Here is a 21,344-nt window from a genome sequence, read left to right on the forward strand (position 1 = left end):
GAAATTGACTTAAAGTTCCTATAATCATTAAAGGTAATTAAAATGATCAAGTAATTATTGGAAAAAAATTTGCCAAGAACATAATTGTTAGAAATATTTTCGATATACAAATAAAGATATGTATGAAATGTGTTGTAATTGAAAAAATATTACCACTTTTCTTGTATGCTTAGGCGGCTTCACGAATTGAGTTAATACACCTTCAATCCTGTAGGAAGAATACGAAAGGGAAATGAAAAGAATATAACAATGAAAGAAAACTAAGAAAGCAATCATGAAATACATAATTAAAGCTGGACTTTACCTCCTATAAAAATATTGGCCTCTTGTTCTTAGAAAGCTACAAAAACTCTATCTAAATCGTGAAAGAAAATTATTCTACAAACCGGCAACAGAATTTTGCTTCTATAGTCTCACCATGTCTACGATTGACATATATAAAATAATTATGGCTAACTTTATCCTCCAATAAATCTACCTTTCTACTGAGCAATCAAAGTGTATGAAAGGTGTAAAATTACAGGTGAAAGAGATTTTTCTTGAGTATCTATACTATGTTATCACAATATAATAAGCTACACATAATCACAGATTTTTTTCATTCATTTTGCATGTAAAGTAACATTACTGTAATCATAAATCTATACATGGTTGTAAAATATAAAACTGTTTTTCTGCAAAATCACTCTTCTTACTAACCTTTTTAGAGACAAAGACGACGCTATCACCTTTTAATCTAAACAAGATTGATGGGGTTGTTTCTTTTTAATCTATATAAATATACTAAGGATGACTCAATTATGGTAAAATTCTAATTATGATTTTGCAATAACCTTAAATAGCCGAATGCATGCTGGATGGATTTTTTTCCTTTTATTAAATATAAGCTGATCCACACACGGTTTTTAATTTTGGAAGGTTTTACAAAGCATCCAGGATTGATGAATATCAATTCGAACATGCCAATAATTTGAAATTGTTGGTAGCAAGATAGCAAATTAAAAGTAGCAACAAATCAATAATTATAATGTTTATTTTTAATGTTTTTAGTGGTCCAATAAACACCAACTTTAAAATTTAGACACAATTTCAACCAAAACAATTTAGTTCAGCCTATTTTTAATTTTTACATCGAAATCCTTCTCACAATTTGTAAAAAAATATATTAGTAATTATTTTTTCTCAGCATATATTATTAATTATATCTAAAAACTTTTTAATAACTTTCTTTCTCTTCAACTAAAAATTCTTCATCTCTACTTTAAATGTTCAATATAAGACCAATGCATGTTGTGGAATTGGTTAATGCTTTCTTGTAGAAAATATTCAAGATCTAAGTAAAGAACTAAATTATTTAATAGCACCTAAGTATTTGACTCATTAGTTGGTACATGATCTTCCTAGTTAAAAAATAAGATTCAAACCCCCCTTCTTCCAATTATAAAAAAAAATTAAATTACTTAATAAAAAATAAAAAATTACATAAGGGGTTATTTATAATAGCCAACTAAATTTAAACTTACTTGGCAAGTAAAGTATATATAATAGTAAACTAGACCAAAACCTACCTAGTGCCCCAGCAAAGTAAATAACAAATAAAAAAGTATTCTAACTCTACCTAGTACAAGTTGGAACTAAGGACTGTAGGGGGGAGGGCCATGCGGTTGGATATATGCCACCTTGAATCCACCCCTACTCTCTTATATCTCTGTCCAACTCGACTAATCTTGGCATCCGGTTATTATTAGTCCTTGACTTGACCGACACGAGATTATTATTATTAATATTTGACTTTGGCTTGAAAAGAGCTTTGATAAGTAGGAGGTAGGAGCATATCATATCACTTTTAATGGCTCAATCACAAAGAAGAATCTATCAAAATACTATAATGAAGCCTATACTTACAATTATTGACCCATAATCAACATAATTCTTCATTATTATTGTATAATTATAGGATTTTAGCCCCATAAAAAAATTATATTGATGTTGGTAAATATAATTGTAACTACTGCTCTTTTTATAATCTGCATTTAACTTGACCGGAGATTTTATATTTAATGGTTTAAATTAATCGCTTATGAATTATATAATGCTGCTCACAATAATAATCCACAGATGAAAGACGAGTATATAAAATTCGCAAAAAAATTTTAACAGAAGAGAAATTTATGCGATGATAATTCATAACTAGCAACGAAAAGGTCCAAAACAAAAGAGCAAAAAAGAAAAAAAGGCTCCAAGGAACGAATAAGGTGCACCAATTAATTGGCTTATTAGCTTAATGGTGAATTTATTTCTTGTGGTTCTACCTTTGGAATGTATCAGTTTTTGGTGTTGACGCTTTGCTTGATTTTTTCTGCATTTTCTTTAATAGCTTCCTTTGTTTCATCGACCTTCCCGAGCATAGTGTCTTTGGGCTTTTGAGTTGTCTCCTTGGTTGAATCCTATGTGTTTTGCACAGTCTGCTTCGCTTTCGCAGTCATTTCTTGCACTGCATTGGTTGCCTTACCAGCCATTTCCCTTGTCCTCTGACCCACCTATATATGTTCATCAAATCTTTTGCTTATAAATTATTCACGCTACTATAGTAACAGAAACGAGAAATATATGTATATACATGAGATGTATTAGACAATTAACCTGCATGAATTCTAGATATTACGTTCAGGATAGAGAATATTATGATAAAATGACTAGTTTATAGATAACACAATACCTTAAGCCAAAAGCAGTATGAATATATTATTGTTTTCGCCTTGATTGCCAAAAGTGTTTTAGCCTTGATTGTCAGGACTGTTTTGGCCTTGATTGCCAAGACTATTTTTTGCTTGATTGCCTCGTCCCGGTAACATCCAATTTATGAAAGGAAGCTTTGGGGGTGGTGGAGTGCTATTGGAAACACTATTGCTTTTGCCTTGATTGTCAGGAGTCTCTTGGCCTTGATTGCCAAGACTGTTTTCTCCTTGATTGCTGCTTTCCGGTAACATCCAATTGATGAAAGGAAGTTTTGGGGGTGGTGGAGTGCTATCAGAAACACTATTGTTTGTGCCTTGATTGTCGAGAGTCTTTCCGCCTTGATTGCCAGGATTGTTTTCACCTTGATTTCCTTGCCCCGGTAACATCCAATTGATGAAAGGAAGCTTTGGGTGTGGTGGAGTGCTATTAGAAACACTATTGTTTGTGCCTTGATTGTCAGGAGTGTTTTGGCCTTGGTTACCAGGACTATTTTCGGCTTGATTGCCTTGTCCTGGTAACATCCAATTGAAGAAAGGAAGCTTTGGGGGTGTTGGAGTGCTATTCGAAACACTATAGTTTTTGCCTTGATTGTCAGGAGTGTTTTGGCCTTGATTGCCACGATTGTTTTCGCCTTGCTTGCCTTGTCCTGGTAACATCCAATTGATGAAAGGACGTTTAGATGGTGGTGTGGTGCTATTAGAAAGACTATTGTCTTTGCCTCGATTGTCAAGAATGTTTTGGCCTTGATTGCGAAGAATGTTTTTGCCTTGCTTGCCTTGTCCTGGTAGCATCCAATTGATGAAAGGAAGCTTTGGGGGTGGTGGAGTGCTATTAGAAACACTACTGTTGTCGCCTCGATTGTCAGGGGTGTTTTGGCCTTGATTGCAAAGGCTGTTTTGGCCTTGATTGTCTTGTCCTGGTAACATCCAATTGATGAAAGGAACCTTTGGGGTTGGTGGAGTGCTATCATGCCAAGTCATTTTCCTCTGCATCAAATATTAAACAATTTGGATGCTATTCCAGTGGAGGTTAAAGATGATGTGCAAATAACTATCCAAAAGAACCGTTAGATGATTAGAATCAAGTGTAATAATGGGTGAAAGATTTGTTATTCAGAAAGAACAAAATAAAATCAAAGAAACAAATTAAATACCTTATTAGAGTTACTCGGGACAATGTCATCAAATTGAATAGGACTTGATGCTTCTTTAATGCTAGACCCAAATCCCTATTAAAAAAAGATATATATATATATATATATATATGGACAGTAGTAGATATTTTTAGATTCACCATGCTAGAATTTTTCTTTTAAGGAAAAAAATAAGAATAAGAAATGATAATCACTGAAGATGCATATTGTGCCATACATACTTGTTGGATTGGCGCCTTTGTTGGTTGAAGTTGACGACGAGTGTCATTATTCAAATGAGAGTTATTTGATGCCATAACTTGATTCAAAGATGTTTGAAATTCAAATCCTTGTGATCTTAATTTAAAAGGAAAATAAAATTATTATATTTAAATTTAAATTATTTCAAACTTGAAAAAGATATGCATCATTCAGCTTCGTATATAAAAATAAAATAAGATCCACTCATAAAAATTTATAAAATTAAACAAAAGAAGGTAAAAATTTTAATACCCCAATGCAGTAGCAGGTTCAGGTTTAGTTATCTGAGAAGAAGGCTGCCAATTAATCCAGTTTGCGTTGGCCAAAGAGGATCCACTCGTCCAATTTCCTTTCTGTGACTATACAAATGAATAATGGAAAGGAAGAAAGATGTTAGCACCATAATTATTTCCTTAACCTTTTCTAAAACTTCGAAATCCATTATAGATTGTCATTTGCAATTGTTTGTATAAGGATAGAAAATAAACCTCTGGAACTTGAAGTCTAGAAGAGGAACCCAAACGGAATTTTGGTGGAAGATTTGATGTTGGAAGATGGTAGTCATTAGACGCTTCAAGAAAGTTCTTCAAATTTCCAGTTGACTGACCACTAGTTGATTTACTACCATGATCGAGTGTTTCCATTGATGGAGGCCTAATTAATTAACAAGAAAGAAACAAAGAAATATTTTGATTCATGCATCATATGTATCAAGGAAAAGAGAAATAATAATTATTGTTGAAAGTGTAAGAGAAGTGAGTGTTGCTGTATATATGCCTAATTATTTGATTAGGATACTTAAGCAAATATGACATACGGAAACATATGTTCAGCTTGAAAAACACTTCCTGTTGAAGTACGAAATGGTTGTTGATCATTGACATTAATGTCTTGCTCATGATTGAATGATTGAATGCTTTTGCAAAGGAAGGGCTTCTGTCCCTGTCACGAGATCAAGTATACTTTAGTTGTTTGATATTAAAAGAACAGAAATTTCTTTTAATATTGCAGTAGTAAAAAATTTGAACACATCACAAGCGTATTTACAAAGATTGTCACATAAGTTATAATTAAAAAGATTAGCAAATTATTGAAATTATGAAATACGCATGCGTTAATTACATATATAAATAAACATGAAATCCATGTTATAAGTGTCGTAATACCTTAATTGATTTGCAAATGGAAGGCGAAGTTCCTGCTTGTTGCAAAGAACGAGAAGAGAGTGGTGACAGGGCTATAGGGCTTGCTCCACGACTTGTTCCAAATATCTCTTGGGATCTGACATTATATCACAATTAAAGTTTAGCAAAATATATACAAACTAAACTTTGATAATTAATATATATATATATATATTGAAGACATTAGATAATTAATCTGCACAAATTATAGATACTAAGTTCAAGATAAGATTGTTAAGCTAAAATGAATAGTTTATAGATTACATAATACCTCGAACCAAAAGCAAGAGGAATATTATTATTTTTGCCTTGATTGCTAGGAGTGTTTTGGCCTTGATTCCCAACATTGTTTTGGTCTTGATTGCCATGACTGCTTTGGTCTTGGTTGCTTGGATTGTTTAGGCCTTGATTGTCTTGTCCTGCTAACATCCAATTGATGAAAGGAAGCTTTGGAGTAGGTGGACTGCTATCTTGCCAAGTCATTTTCCTCTACATCAAATATTAAACAATTTGGTTAAAGATGATGTGCAAAGAACAAACCAAAAGAACTTTCAGATAAGTAGAATTAAGAGTAATACTGGGTAAAAGTTTTGGTATTCCGAAATGACAAAATAAAATCAAGGAAACAAATTAAATACCGTATCCGGGTTGGTAGGAATAATGCCATCAAATTGAATAAGACTTGATTCTCCTTTAGTGCTAGACCCAGCTCCCTGTTAAAAAAATTTCATAAATATAAAGTTTTAAGAATATATAATATATAAAGAACCATGCTAGAAATACTAATTGCTAAAGATGCACATTGTGCCATACATACTTGTTGGATTGGCGTCTTTGCTGGTTGAAGTTGAAGAGGAGTGTCATCATTCAAATGAGAGTTATTTGATGCCAAAATTTGATTCAACATTGCTTGGTATCTGAATCCTTGTGGTCTTAACAGCAAAAGAAAATTACTATATTTAAATTTAAATTACCACAAACTTAAAAATCTAATAAAATATATATATATTGTAAAATTAAGACATAACAATCCTAATGAGAAAGAAAAATGAATACTTTTTATTATAATTGAAATTTCTTGTTGTAATTACAATCTCATCAGAAAAACAAAAAACAATCCTAATGAAAATGGATAATTTTGAAAAGTTTGAAGATATATATATATATATATATATGGAGAGAAAATAAGAGAATGGTAGTTCTAACAAAGAGCAAATAAAAAGGTAAGAGGATCCAACTCCAACATGTAATTTAACGACTAACTCAATTGCACACATTATACATTAAAAGTTAAAAGTGCTATTACTTGAAAAAGATATCCATTATTCAGCTACTTATATAAAAATAAAATATAATTCAGTCGTAAAAGTTTATAAAATTTAAAAGAAAAAATAGGAAAAGATTTTAATACCCCCATGCAGTAGCAGCTTTAGGTTTAGTTATCTGAGAAGAGGACTGCCAATTAATCCAGTTTGTGTTGGCCAAAGAGGATCCACTCATCCAATCTCCTTGTTGTGTCTATACAAATGAATTATAGAAAGGAAGGAAAGTGTTAATATCATATATAATTATTTCCTGTACCTTTTCTAAAACTTCAAAAAATCCATATATAGATTGTCACTTGCAAATGTTTGTTTAAGGATAGAAAATAAACCTCTGGTGGAAGAAGGTAGTCATTAGAAGCTTCAACAGAGTTGTTCAAATTTCCAATTGGGTGACCACTAGTTATTGTACTACCATGATTTGGTGTTTCCATTGATGGAGGCCTAATTAATCAACAAGAAAGAAACAAAGAAATATTTTGATTCATGCATCATATATATCAAGGAAAAGAGAAATAAGAATTATTGTTGAAAGTGTAGGAGAAGTGAGTGTTGCTGTATATATGCCTAATTATTTAATTAGGATACTTAAGCACATATAACATACGGAAACATATGTTCAGCATGAAAAACACTTCCTGTTGAAGTACGAAATGGTTGTCGATCATTGACATTAATGTCTTGCTCACGATGGATTGATTGAAAGCTTTCACAAAGGAGCGGCTCCTTTCCCTGTCACGAGATTAACAATACTTTAGGTGTTTGATATTAAAAGAAAAGAAATTCTTTTAATATTGCAGTATTGAAATTTTGAACACATCACAAGCCTATTTAAAAAATTGTCACACATGCGTTAAGTTATAACTAAAATGATTAGTGAATTAACGAAATTATAAAATACGCACATGTCAAATACATAAACAAACACGAAATCCAAGTAATAAGTGTTGTAATAATACCTTAATTGAGTTGTAAATGGAAGACAAAGTTGCTGCTTGTTGCAAAGAACGAGAAGTGAGTAGTGAATGGATTCTAGGGCTTGTCCAATACATATAAATAGATGCTGCGGATTGATTATGATGTTGGTTACCGTCTGGTTGTTTTACTCCAGATTTGTTGCTTTCATCTGCTGCTTCTTTGTCAGCTTTTCCTTCCATTCTCTCCTGATATTATGCATTCATCCATAAGTTATACAAATATACAATAAAGTGTGAATGTTGGTAAAACATTTCTTGAACGTAAATTTAAGGATAACAAGTTTTATTATATTCTTAAATTAATCTTTAATAGATTTAAATATTGTCAAATTTCATATATATAAATCCTATCAACCTTTAAATTTCAGTTGGCTATGGGTTACCTTCGTATCAGCCTCTAGTTTTACTGCCTTTTCAGCAGATGCTGCCGCTGAATAATCATCTTCGGTTGACGTGATGAAATATGAAATAGACTTAAAAGTTCCTGTAATCGTCAAAGGTAATTGAAATGAACAAGTAATTATATAGTACATAAAATATCAACCCATGATTGAGGCTTAGTGTCATTTTAAATTTGCAAATAGCATACTTATACATTAGAAATATTTTTTTATTTTGAAACATAATTAATTTTATCAAAGTAAAATCTATAAAATGCCCAAGGTTTTAATAGCTCTACGCATGTGCAAAAAAAATTCACACAATTTTAAATCATCATTATATGATTTTATTTTGAAATTAACCTCTTCTCAGTTATATTTAATCAAAAAAACTAAAGGTAAAGTCCTCAAATATTCCTAACAAATCACCTACAAATCTAATTTTTCTTCATACCACTCAACATTTCCTTCCTTTCTATGGCTTTAATTTCAGTTTTATCAAGAGCCAATGGGAAGTTATAAAGGAAGATGTCATGAGGTTAGTGAATGATTTCTATGAGTCTGGAATTATGGAGAGGGAGCCCAATGTCTTTTTTATTACCTTAATTCCCAAGAACGAGAACCCCACCACCCTGAACAATTTCCGACTTATTAACCTTGTTGGATGCCTTTATAAGATTATTACTAAGATACTTGCTAGAAGAATGCGGGTTGTCATTGAGGAAAGGGTTGGTGTTAACCAATTAGCCTTTATCAAGGGGCGGTAGCACTTGGACTGTGCCTACATAGCCAATAAGATGGTCGACACATGACAAAGAATTGAAAGAGTGATCTTATTTTCCAAGTTGACTTTAAGAAAATCTTCAATAGTGTTGCATGGGACTTCTTAGACTTTGTCACGGAACAAATGAGGTTTGGATGTAAATGCCATATGTGGATCCCTGCTTGCATCACCACTGCTTTAATCTCTATACTCATTAATGGGTTTCCCACTAGAGAAGTAAATATATGTAAAGGACTTATGCAAGGTTGTCCTTTCTCATCTTTGCTCTTTAATTTTAGCAGTTGAGGTCTTCAGCTTATGATGCATAAGGCGAATAACAATCAACTTGTGAAGGGTGTGGAAGTCGGCCGTTCAAGAATTTGTGTCTCACGCCTTCATCAATACACCAATGAAACTGTAATCGTTTCTAAGCCTGATTTTCTTTCTCTTGTTAATACTAAACATATTTTGAAGTGTTTCTAGACGATTTCGAGATTAAGGATTAATTTTCAGAAAAGTTAGCTCTATGGTATTGGCGTGGACTAGAATGTTGTGGCAACATGGGCTGATCAAATTAACTTCAAAGCTAGCAAGCTTCCAACAATTTACCTAGGGCTGCCCCTAGGAGCTACTCAAAATTCTATAAGCATGTGGCAACCAATCATTCAACAACAAGCTTGCCTTATGAAAGACCAAGACTCTATCTATCGGGGGTCATGTCACGTTTCAAAAATCTATCCTTAACAACCTTCCAATCTTCTATATGTCACCCTTTCAAATGCCAGAAAGTGTTCAGAACTCCATCAGCAAGATCTAGAGAAAGTTCTTTTGGGGTGGTCTTAATTTGATAAGTAGACTCCATCATGTCAATTGGGATGCGATGTGTAATTATTGAGACTTGGGTGGGCTTGGCATCATTGATATTGGCCCTAAAAATAGGGCGCTCTTAAACCAAGTGGCTCTGGTGCTTCTGCAATGACTCGAACAGTCTTTGGAAGCAAGAGATAGTCGGGAAGCGCGATGATAAGGAAGATAGACTTATGTCGAGGCCAGCTCAAGGTGTTAGAGCGTCTGGGATCTGGAAAAGCATAACCAAGCCTCTGGATGGCAGCTGCTTCAATAACTTTGTGCCGGATGGTGTTGGCATTACTTTACGCCATGGCGAGAGAGCCAACTTCTGAGACGAGGAATGGATAGATGGTCAAATGCAAATGCATTCTTTCCTTAAAGTCTACACTTTGGCTTGTAAGAAGAGGATAAAGTTCCCGATTTTGGTAATTGGGATAGTGGGGATTGGAACTAGCACATTGAATTAAGATAGAATGTGTTTGGTTGGGAAGAGGAACAGTGGGGGCAATTATAGGGCTTTAGGAGAGTCAAGTCTTGGTTAGAGAGTTTGATGACAAGCTCATATGGAAAGGCAACCCCAGTGGGGACTATAATACTAGATCACTTTTTAAAGCTATCCTTCACAATAACACTGAGTATGCTAGTAATTGGAGGCTGATTTGGTCAGGTCTCGCACCGTTCAAAACTGAAATTTTCTACTGGAAACTAGTTAGGGGAAGGTTGGCTGTGAAGGACTCCTTTGTCAGTAAGGGGGTAATTAGTGATGCAGTAATTATTTGTCTACTGTGTAAGAAGGAAGGGAGACAATTGACCATCTCTTTTTCACATATGAGTGCACATGGCTGCTGTGGAAATGGTGGGGCAGCTATGGAATGTTGATTGGGTTGCACATGGGGATCCTCTCTCTTGTTTTCTATCTTGGTTCAGGTTTAGCAGCTGCTTGGAAAATGGTTTAGCCTCGAGAATAGCACGGTATTCCATCATCTAGGCGATATGGATCTCAAGGAATGATTTTGTATTTAAAGGAAAACAGTGGGTGGTTGATCAAGCCTTTGAACTTATCAAAGTTAGAGTGGCCTGGTGGTGCAATGCAAAATGGTCCGAGTTGAATCTAAGTATTGGAGATTTGGTTCGGTTTCCATAGGAGGGAACAAATCCCATCACAAGAAGAAGAAAAGTTAAGCCTCAAGTTCACTTGTTAAAACCATAAGCAAGGTGGCTAAATTCAACACAGATGGAGCCTCTAGAGGAAACCTCGACAAGTCTGGCATTAACGGTATTTGCGCAATGACAACAACGATTCTCTTATTCTCTTCTCCAAATCAATTGGAACCTCGGATTCAAACAGTGCCGAGGTTCTTGCTATTAAGGAAGCTACTCTTCTCTTTGCTGCATAGGAGTGGTGAGCCCCTCCCACTCTTTGCTGCTTGAATGTGATTCTCAAAATATTGTTAAAAGGAATCAAAACCCTCATACTATGCCATGAAGGTTAAGGAGATTGGTAATGCAGGTTATGAAATTTCTTGAGAAAGTTCAGTACTGGCAGATACGGTATGTGCCATGCTCTGGGAATGGTGAAGCTGATGTTTTAACTAAGAATGGGGTTCAAAGAGCTCATGATTTTCTGTGGATCAACACTGAGGCTATAGGTAATCTACGGAACAATCTACCTTTGGGCAACATTGATGCTGCTGACTGCTAACTGTGAGACTGCTATTGTGAAACTATATTGCAAACAGCTATTCTCTCCTATAAATATTTTCTGTTTTGTTCTGGGCATCCGGTTGTATTTTTTTCTCTTATGTCCATGTTCTTGCGGTGGAGGGAACCCACGCTGTTTTGGACTTGTCCCTCCGGTTCCGGGCGGTCAATTGCCGCCGCCCTCACAGACTATGACCTTTTCGTAAGTCATCAGTCTGATTTTGTTCTTACTGAAAGCGAATCAAGCTTTTCAAAAAAAAAAAAAAATTTCCTTCCTCTCCAGTTTGCTTGTCCAAGTGATTGATAATTAAATAAAATATAGGAAAAACATCAATAGCAATACATCAACTATAAAATGAATATAATCGTCAAATTTCTTTTTCTCCACTGACACTTTAATTAAGTCATACTGATTTTAATGATATGCTTCATCTACAATAAATTAACAACTCATAGATCAATTTAAACTTGAAGATCATCTAGCAAAGTATAAGTTTAAATGTCAAGATTGAGAAATAAAATATAAAAATCTATATGTTAATTTCAATAAAAGCTACCTTTGTGCCTCAAGATTTGGTAGCAGACTATGATTTGTCACAGAGTGGAAGAAAAATAATTAAGTTGGTGAATTGCAATTAAACCAAATAGAAAACTAAAAATTCCAATTTAAATTGTTCTTAAGGAGGTTTTACCTTCATCATAATTTATTGGTGTCTAATTAATCTAGAAAACAAAGTCATGCCTGAAATTTTCCATATACTAATAAAGATATGTACGAAATGTGTGATTGTGTGTTTTGTAACTGTAATCGAGAAAATATTACCACTTTTCTAGTATGCTTAGTCGACTTCACGAATAGAGTTAATACACCTTCAATCCTGTATGAAGAATACAAAAGGGAAATGAAAAGAATATATAACAATGGAAAAGAAAAAACTAAGAAAACAATCATGAAGTAAATAAAAGTTAGAATTTATCTCCTATAAAGATAATGACCTCGTGTTCTTAGAAAAGAGGTTAAAATATCAAATGGGAGACAGCCGCAAAATCTATATCTAAATTACGAAAGACTATTTATTCCATAAAACTATACATAATTATAAGTTTTCATTCATTCTGTATATAAATTAACATTACAGTAATCGTAAATCTAAACATAATCATAAAAAGTATAACTTCTTTTTTTTGCAAAATCATTCTTTGTACTAACCTTTTCAGAGACAAAGAAGGAGCTGCTACCCTTTAATCTTAAAAAAAAAAAATTGATGGGTTGTTTCTTTTCAATTTATACAAATATATATAGTGAGAACCGCTCATTTATGGTAAACATTTAATCATAATTTTACATTAACCTTAAATAGCCGAAAGAATGCTGGATAGATTATACTTTCCTTTTATTAAATTTAAGTTGATCTGTGCACGGCTCTTAATTTTGGAAGGTTTTGCAAAACATCTTGAATTGGTGAATATCAATTTGAACGAGCTAGTAATTTGAAATGGTTGATAGCAAGATAGTAAATTAAAAGTGGTAAAAGATCAATAATTATAATGTTTATTTTTAATGTTTATAGTGATTCAATAAATACGAATTTGTAAAATTTAGTTTAAAATAAAAATATAAACGCTTGATTAAATACAATAAAAACTTAAGAGCTTATTTAAATTTTTAAAATATTTTGAGCGCTTTTTTAGATATTGTACATTCCTTTCCCTGTTGAGGAACCCAAAGTCCCCAACCTTTTAGTAAAAACTCATTTTGGTGACTAACTCCTTTTAATTGTTTCAGTAAAATCCAAAACCTCTTTATGTTGTTTTAGTAACGTAATACCATTAAATAATTCCTCTCAAATAAACAGAAATGCCTAGATGATTGTTTAGTAAGCACTTTTCGTCGAATTTAACTGAACTATGTAACGAAAAGGACTATATTGTAATGCCTTAAAAGGATTTGGGACTTGAATTAAGCGATTGAGAAGTTGAGGATCAAGAATAAAATGCAAACTAGAGAAATTATTCAAAAATTAATTGTGAGGATGGAAATTCATCTATAACATGAATTTTTGAAGATTGAATTTGGATTTTATTTGTTATACAAATTAATTGTGAGGATGAATGTAAACAGGTTTACAATTTTTTTTTTTTTTGGAAAGTAAGATCTGATTTAAACATATAAAATACCTATTTATTTAATAGAGCATAACCAACAAATTTAAAATTCACATTAGGATTCGTGTATATCAAATTCACTATATACTTACTTGAAATGTGACAAATTCATGAATTCAACTGTAATCATGGTGTTACGTTTTTATGAATTTATGGCATAACATTTTTAATGATTAAAATTAAATATCTAAACTCCTTCATTTCAAATTAAGTTCCCTAAGATAAATCAGTCTTGAAATTCTCTTATATAGAATATACAAGGTTAAATGAACCAATGTATAGTGTTTAAAAGAGATCGAAAATATGTTAACAAGGAAACAAACAAGAGAATAAAAAGATATAATTTGTTGCTTGTTTAAGTTATCTCCAAAGAAGTTTGCTAAAAAAAAAAACTCTTAAGGGCATTGGGTAAGATGTTATTTTACAAAATGGATCTTTTATACATTAATTAATTTCGTCACATTTAATTTTTTTTTTTCCAATACATCATTTGAGCACGCTTTAACTCTAAAATTCTATCTGGTTTAGATTAAAACACCAATATAGTATTCCTATGTAAATGGAAAGTCCAGCATTTAGTTGACCGACAAGCATGAAGGTTTATAGGCTTTGTTTGGTAGGAAAGATGAAAAAGAGAAATGATAAATTTTCCCTATAATCTAATGACTAGTTTTCGTAACTACATTTTGAATCAAAACCGTCTCCTTCCTTCCTCGCTTTTATCCTCCCTAGCTACCAAACGGGTCTTAGTAACTAGTAATGGTTGAGCTATTATATTGGTATTATGCCCATACACACATACCTTGCGCTGCCCCCCTCCCCCCTCCTTCCAAAGGACCAATGACAGAGGGAATGGGGTGTTGGTCGGAGCTCCTGGCCCTTCTTTTAAAAATTTTAAAATTTTATAATATATTTTTATTTTTTTAAAATTTTATAATTTTGCTCTTACAACAATTCTTTTGTTTGCTAAAATGTCTCATAACAATTAGTCAACAATTAATTTTAATAGATTTAGAGATTAATATAAAATCTATTACAATAGAATTATTTTGAAGTTCTATTGTTTCAAGACCCAACGACAAACTCACCTCTTATTTGCCCTCCCAAATGTGAAATCCTGTCTCCATCATTAAAAAGGACAACAATTAACTCTAAAGGGACTTAAATTGTTGTTCTTAGTAGGTCACTCATAATTTGACTATTTCTACCCAAGGTGAGCAACCATTAGTGGTAACCGGCCAATCGATTGGTGTCTGACTGTTTTCGGCCACAAACGGCTCGAGAGATTGACAATATTTAGCTTCTCTGTTGGTTCCCATGATTTGCTCAGTAGATCAGTTCAATTATCGACGAGGAAACTTTCCCTTATAAATTGATCAAAAAACCAATATAGTATATATAGCCTTCATTAATTCCCCCCATCCCTCCTAATCGTGAGTTTCATTTTGAAACCCTAAATTGTCAACCTTTGAAACCCTAAACTCCCTGGTTTACTCTCTTTACTGATGTCGCTAATCCACTAATCGACATTCATGCTGCTTAGAGTTAAAGGAGCTCATCTGCCATTGCCTCTCTCGAACTTTGGAATTTTGGAGCTCATCACACTTGGTCTAATATATCTATTGTTAGAATGAAAATGCTTGCCATTACAACAAAAGCTTAGGTCGATGTTAGGCAACTTTAATCCTTTAATCCATAGTAATGCAAAGCCCAATACTAATTAACAGCCAAAACTAAAAGGATTTGCGCATCATAAATACCAACAAATCAGGTTATATATATTAATCACTAATATTAGGCGAGTACGTTAAAATACCATACATGATACAGAAGCTTTCATTAATCAAGCAAAGCAAGCAACAGCCTAGGCTTGGTGCTGCTCCTCCACCACACCTCATAAAGGTTAATGGCATTCCGGTAAGGGTTAACAGCCCCAACGCAAGGTATAGGTCAAAACTAGGGACCTCAATGTGGTAAGCCACGCGGTTGGATAATTGCCCACCCCGAATCCACCCTTACTTTTTGATATCCTCGTCCGGACTCAACAAAACCCAAAATTGAGTTATTATTAGTCCTCAACTTGACCCGACGCCAAGTTATTATCATCAATATCTGACTTTGACTTGAAAATAGCCTTTATAGGTAAGAGGAAAGAGCATAGCATGTCACCTTTAATGTTTGATTACAATTATGAACTATGGATTATATAAAGTCTATCAAAAAAAATTTTAACTCGTGCAACAGTCACTTGTATTAATAGGAAAAGCTTGTACAGCATCACAGTTCAAAATAATGAATTGGAAAAAGAAACACTTAATACAAAAACGCATATGGCAACATAAAATAAACTACAATAACTCCTTTGCACATAAAACCACCAAAAAAAAAAAACACATGAAAGGTCAAAACAAGCCACAGATGATCGCCTAAAGAGATAAAGCATTCTGCATCATGTGTCCAACCCACAATGCACACTGATCCTATCAAGTGTATCAATGCCCATTTTTGTTGCATATATCTAATCACTAACACGCATTAAACATGATGAGTCAATCCACTCTCATTTTTGCAAGTGCGTTTGCAAAATGATTAGCCTCCTTGTAAATCTACTTGTATCTAACTTTACTAATCATTTTCTACAACTTGTCAATATCAGCAAAAACCTTTGGCAAAACCCATGACCTAGTATCCGATGTAAGAACCCATGAACAGGCAACTCATGAATCTAACTTAATCACCAAAGATTTAATACTTCTCCATGGAGAATCAACATAAAGATATCTAGCAGTTTGAATGGCTAAAATCTGCATAATTAGGCTCTTATATGCCCAAAAGACCTAAGAGCTAACTCATTACATTACCATTACAGTCTCTAAGCACTCCCCCACAACTTGTCAACCTGGGACTCCCTTTAGCTGATTTGTCAACATAAACTCTCAATTCACCCTTATTTGGGGAATCCAAACAACCTCTATTCTCAGATTATTTACAACATAAAGTCTACCAGTTATCCAAGGCATAATCCACCATCCAATTTCTACAGCTAGACTTATATGTTCATCGGAATATATTTTTTGAAATAAATTATATGTTTCAAAAACTAATGAATGTGCGTAAAATTATAGTTAAAACTTAAAGATGTTAATGTATTTTACCCAAAAAGTTCTGTTTAGGGGTGATAAGTATATATACTTTTACAAAATCCCAAAAACTTTATTAACAGGATAATTTATACATAATACTTCACAACTGCCAATGAAAAGAGCCAAAACAGAGAAGCAAAGGAAAAAGGGCTCCAAAGAACGAATAAGGTGCACCAATTTATTGGCTTGTTAGCCTAATGGGGAATTAATTTCTTGTGGTTTGACCTTTGGAATGTATCAGTTTTTGGTGTTGATGCTTTGCTTAATTTTTTCTGCATTTTCTTTAATAGCTTCCTTTGTTTCCTCGGCCTTTCCTAGCACAGTGTCTTTGGCCTTTTGAGCTGTCTCCTTGGCTGAATCCCAAGCGTTTTGCGCAGTCTGCTTTGCTTTCGCAGTCATTTCTTGCGCTGCATCCGTTGCCTTGCCAGCCATTTCCTTTGTCTTCTGTCCCACCTATACATATATTCATCAAATTTTTTGCTAAGAAACCTGTTCACGCAATTATACTAACCGAAACGAGAAATATATCAACGTAATCCCAAAGACAACATCCCGACAATTAAAAACTGGAGACTTTGAGCCTGAAAGAATAGGATTTTAATTTATTACTTGGTTTGCTGTCGAAGAAGCCTTATCCTTTATGTTTTCACCAGTCTTCTTTGCTTCATTAGCTCCTTGTTTGACAGCCTCCTTTGCCTTGTCACATGCTGCCTGAGCTTCCTGCTTCGAACTTGCCTAGAGCACATCAAAACATAAATAAATAAGTATTTCAAACAAGAACTCGCTTAATTATTGCCAACTAGGCCAAACCTGTGAAGCTAAAGACTGAACTGAGAAGGAAAAATTACTTGAATAAGTCTTGGCCTGACAGCTGCTGAAACAAACCTATTCCTAGTGATGGTAGCTCCAAAGTTACCAATACTGAAAACGTTGTTAACAAGGTTTAAGATTGCCATTTTGATTTCTAATGGAACTTTACCTTTGTTTGACGACGACGAAACAATTGAACGCAAAAATTGTGTTTGTAAAGTGGGTATATAAATAAGGAAGAAAGCGGTTTATGTTGGTTGATGTGAGAGTAATTTTTGAGAATGATTGGTTTAGAAGGTGGTATGCTTTGTGGTCAAGAGGACCCAGTCTTATAGGATAGGCATGTGGTTTCAACACCAATTCATACTTTTAGGAACTAATAATACATGGCAACAAACATTTTGATGCTTTTTTTTTTCCTTTTCCGATGATTGGATTTAAAATTTAAGGTTTGAAGTTCCAATTTTAGGATGAAAGTGAGGTAAGAACACACTCATATGAAAGTATTGATCAACTAAAACAGAATAATCATACGTTCATGTTCAAAGCACTCTAGCAGCAGAGAGTTTGTGAACCTTTGATTAATCGATGGTGATTTCTTGAACTTGTCCTGTTGAGATTAACTTTTGCAGTTAATCATTTTGAGTCCCTATTATTTGGATAACTCTAATGTATTCAATCTAGGGTGTCACAGCATCATATATTGAGCCCTTTACTGGAGTAGAAAAATGACGGGCCAATTCACATGTAAATTAAACTTACAGAAACTTGGTTTCTATTGATACAAAGAGAAATTGCTAAAAGCTTAACGTGCTAATTAAACTGGAGGAAATCTGAACCAAGCTATTCATATAAAAGAAGGTCAACACAATCTGGTGGATCATCAAAGACGTGCAATATCTCATCAAGTTTTGCCCCTGTTCATCCATTATGCACAGACACAAAATTCTCCATAAACGTAACTGTCCAGTCCCCATTCTTTGAAAAGATGATCTTTAATTGCTTCAAGCAACACAGAACGTGACTTATCGACAGTCATTTTGCAAAAAACGAAAGAATACCAATCTTAGCAATAAGAGTCCAAAATTCAGATCCCTAAATCCACTTTCGAAAAATCCAAAATACTCCAGTTATAAGCTCATTATTTTTCATAGTTATATCTGACTCTAACAATGACTCGTGACACCAAGAATTTTACAGAATAATAACATCCATATCTTAAATGCTCAACATCTTGTGGAGATTCGTGTATCCTCATTTAAAATGTGTAGACAAGGTCCAAGGTTGAAGCTAACCCAAAAACTGTTACTCAGGAGGCAACTTGGGAAGGGAGACAAAAACGAAAATTTCAAAGGTGCCATGCAGTAAACCATGTACAAGTAGAGAACAGATCATCCCCCATTCAGTAGCCTTTGTTTCCACGAATCCTAGCTCTCATGTCAACCTGGTAGTGAAAAAATGAACGCATAACATGTTAGTATAACTGGAAGTGTTCGATTTTCGATATCATCAGAATGCCATAACTCATTACTATTTCACCAAAATACCCAGCATTTCTACTATAGAGTTTGTATTCATGTTTTCTCTATACAAATTCAATCATCCAAGCTCCGAGTTATTATGACAATAGTATATTTCAAACTATTAAAATCATAAGCCTGCTTGATCTCCTTTGATATGATAAATCATTATCATCTATTTATCATGAAACTAAGTATGTGCAATACAGATATCTTGCCACAAAGATACATTTACATGCTGGTTTACAAAATAAAATAAAATATAAACAAGGCAGGATAGATATACGCACATTATAGATCGATTAGTTTCACAAACCTAGGTTTACAATAACAAAAGTAAGCTTTCAAATGTAAGGAAAGAAAGATCACAAATGCATGGACGACCTACAGCAGCAAAATGTGATAATGTTCTCAATACCTATAAATGAACAGCAATTAGCACTTCTGTAGCAGAAGCTTCTAGGGATTAAGCAACATTCAAAAGGGAAAAAACATGCCTTCCCTCCAGCTTTCTCTCGGCAATTTGTTTCCCCTCCTTATTTAAAAGATAGTAAGGTTTTAAGAAAACAAACTAACAAATTGAGATCTGGGTCATACTACTACATCATAAACGTTGACAAAATGAAGCCTCTTTACTTTATAATTTACATACTAATTTCACTCCAATTATTTCAATCTAACATGCTTTCAAAGTCAATATATCCTAGACCACATTCATGGCTTTATCAATTATGTGCATATGAACCCTGCATTTTATTATCAAATCAAAAATACATACAAATTTAGAGTCTCTACGATTAAAATTAAATAAGGGATACTGAGATGCTTAAGTTCATAAGCTCCAGCTTAGTCAGAGTTTTTTCTACCATGCCAATGTCTGGCACACACCAAGCACCTGAAACTAGACATGGTATAAGAAAATGGTCCTCCAAATGTAAGGAAAAACTAACAAAAATTAAGTGACCCACTGTTTGAGACCCAAATGAAGTCCAAGAGACACAGGTTAAGATGCCACCATGGATAGCGAATAATACCATTATCTTATGGGACTCCAATTGCTCTGGATTTGTTCAAACTTTGAATGTCCTAGATAGCTCTAAATCTAAAACTAAAGAAAACTAGAACATGACAAAACAGAGATCCTTTAATCTGAAGAATTATAATGATAAATATTCTAGCTTATGCCTTTATGACATTGTTGTGGGGATAAACAAAGAAAACCAACCTCTCAAAATGTACTGCTCTATTAGGTTCAATTGCTCTTTGTAAGCAATGCAGTTCAATTGGGAGTTATGCGTTAAGAAAAATATATTTCTTTTTTCAATTTAGAGTTAAAAAAAGGCAAAGGACACACATAAAACCAACGAACTAGTATTTCTGGTGCATTTCGAAGATATTCCGATTCTATATGCATTGACTTATTTATATCCTCCTACCAGTGATCCCTTTTCCATTTGGTAAAATTCAACCTAAAGAAAAGGGAGGCAGCAAAAATAACTGTAAGTGATGTAAATCTTGTTGTCATCAACAGCAAACCATTGTCTACAAAGGGACATGCTAGCGGTTAGAACTTGAATTTCTATCTTAGATCAATTTCCAATCTTGGGATTTAAGGTGGGATTAACGGGTGGGAGAGGGCTACTTCCATTCTGTAACCCAAAATCATATACCCAAAGAGGTAAAATCAACAGCAGACCGTTCTTTAAAAAAAAAAAACTGAAAAAAAAAATCAGATAACTATTTCCTAAACCAATTAAAGCCATAACTTGGACCACAATTTAAACCGTCCTCATGACAGATAAAAAATTCCTCAGCAATATAAGAGACATGAATAAGATAGAAAAAATCTATAATTGAACACAAAGAAATAAGCAGAGAAGAAGCAGCATGCCTGTCCTCTTTTGCAATTGAAATAAGTTTCTCTGAGTCCTACACACTCGCTTGATATAGAAGGGCTTTTTTCTCCAGCACATTCCCGGAAAGAACGCTTCTCAACCTAACCAGCAATACCCAATTGCCCAAATTCAATAATACTCCACAATTTTATGTCGGAAAAAAAAAAGGGAAAGCAGAGGGAAAAGAGAGTAGTAGAGAAAGGGAAGAAAGAGTACCTTGACACAATCTGATTCACTTAAACACTTTACCAGTTCCATGGCCAAACCCTTGCAAGACTTTGACATTTTTCACTTTCCCACAACCAGAAAAGCCTTTATCTGAAAATCCAACCAAGAAAAAGAAAAAAACGAAGGCACGCAAGTCTGTTATGATTACTGGGTTTTTGATTTGGAGGGCTCTTCTCGTTGAAGTCGTGGGAAACTTGTGCCTGGCGGGGTTTTAAGAAAGGGTTTATAAAAAGAGATATTTAGAGTTGGGTACCATCAAAAATTGTTATTTATA

General features: G+C 33.7%; 2 protein-coding genes across 2 annotated transcripts; both read right to left on the reverse strand.

The window, feature by feature from the left end:
- Positions 1–16,659: 16,659 nt before the first annotated feature.
- Positions 16,660–17,615, reverse strand: LOC110415801 (uncharacterized). Its single transcript, XM_021427525.1, has 3 exons — positions 17,466–17,615; positions 17,227–17,352; positions 16,660–17,070 (listed from the first exon to the last, which is right to left on the reverse strand). The coding sequence occupies exons 1-3, from the start codon at positions 17,571–17,573 to the stop codon at positions 16,855–16,857; spliced, it is 450 nt and encodes a 149-aa protein (XP_021283200.1). The 5' UTR covers positions 17,574–17,615; the 3' UTR covers positions 16,660–16,854.
- Positions 17,616–18,380: 765 nt separating this feature from the next.
- On the reverse strand, positions 18,381–21,303 carry LOC110415455 (cytochrome C oxidase assembly factor). The gene is made up of 3 exons (XM_021427122.2): positions 21,059–21,303; positions 20,839–20,943; positions 18,381–18,871 (listed from the first exon to the last, which is right to left on the reverse strand). Exons 1-3 carry the CDS (start codon positions 21,125–21,127, stop codon positions 18,830–18,832), a joined length of 216 nt encoding a protein of 71 aa, XP_021282797.1. The 5' UTR covers positions 21,128–21,303; the 3' UTR covers positions 18,381–18,829.
- Between the last annotated feature and the right edge of the window lie 41 nt (positions 21,304–21,344).

The sequence above is a fragment of the Theobroma umbraticum genome, unplaced genomic scaffold, assembly GCF_002168275.2.
Source record: "Theobroma umbraticum cultivar Fairchild unplaced genomic scaffold, ASM216827v3 scaffold_147.0, whole genome shotgun sequence".
Taxonomy (NCBI): Eukaryota; Viridiplantae; Streptophyta; class Magnoliopsida; order Malvales; family Malvaceae; genus Theobroma; species Theobroma umbraticum.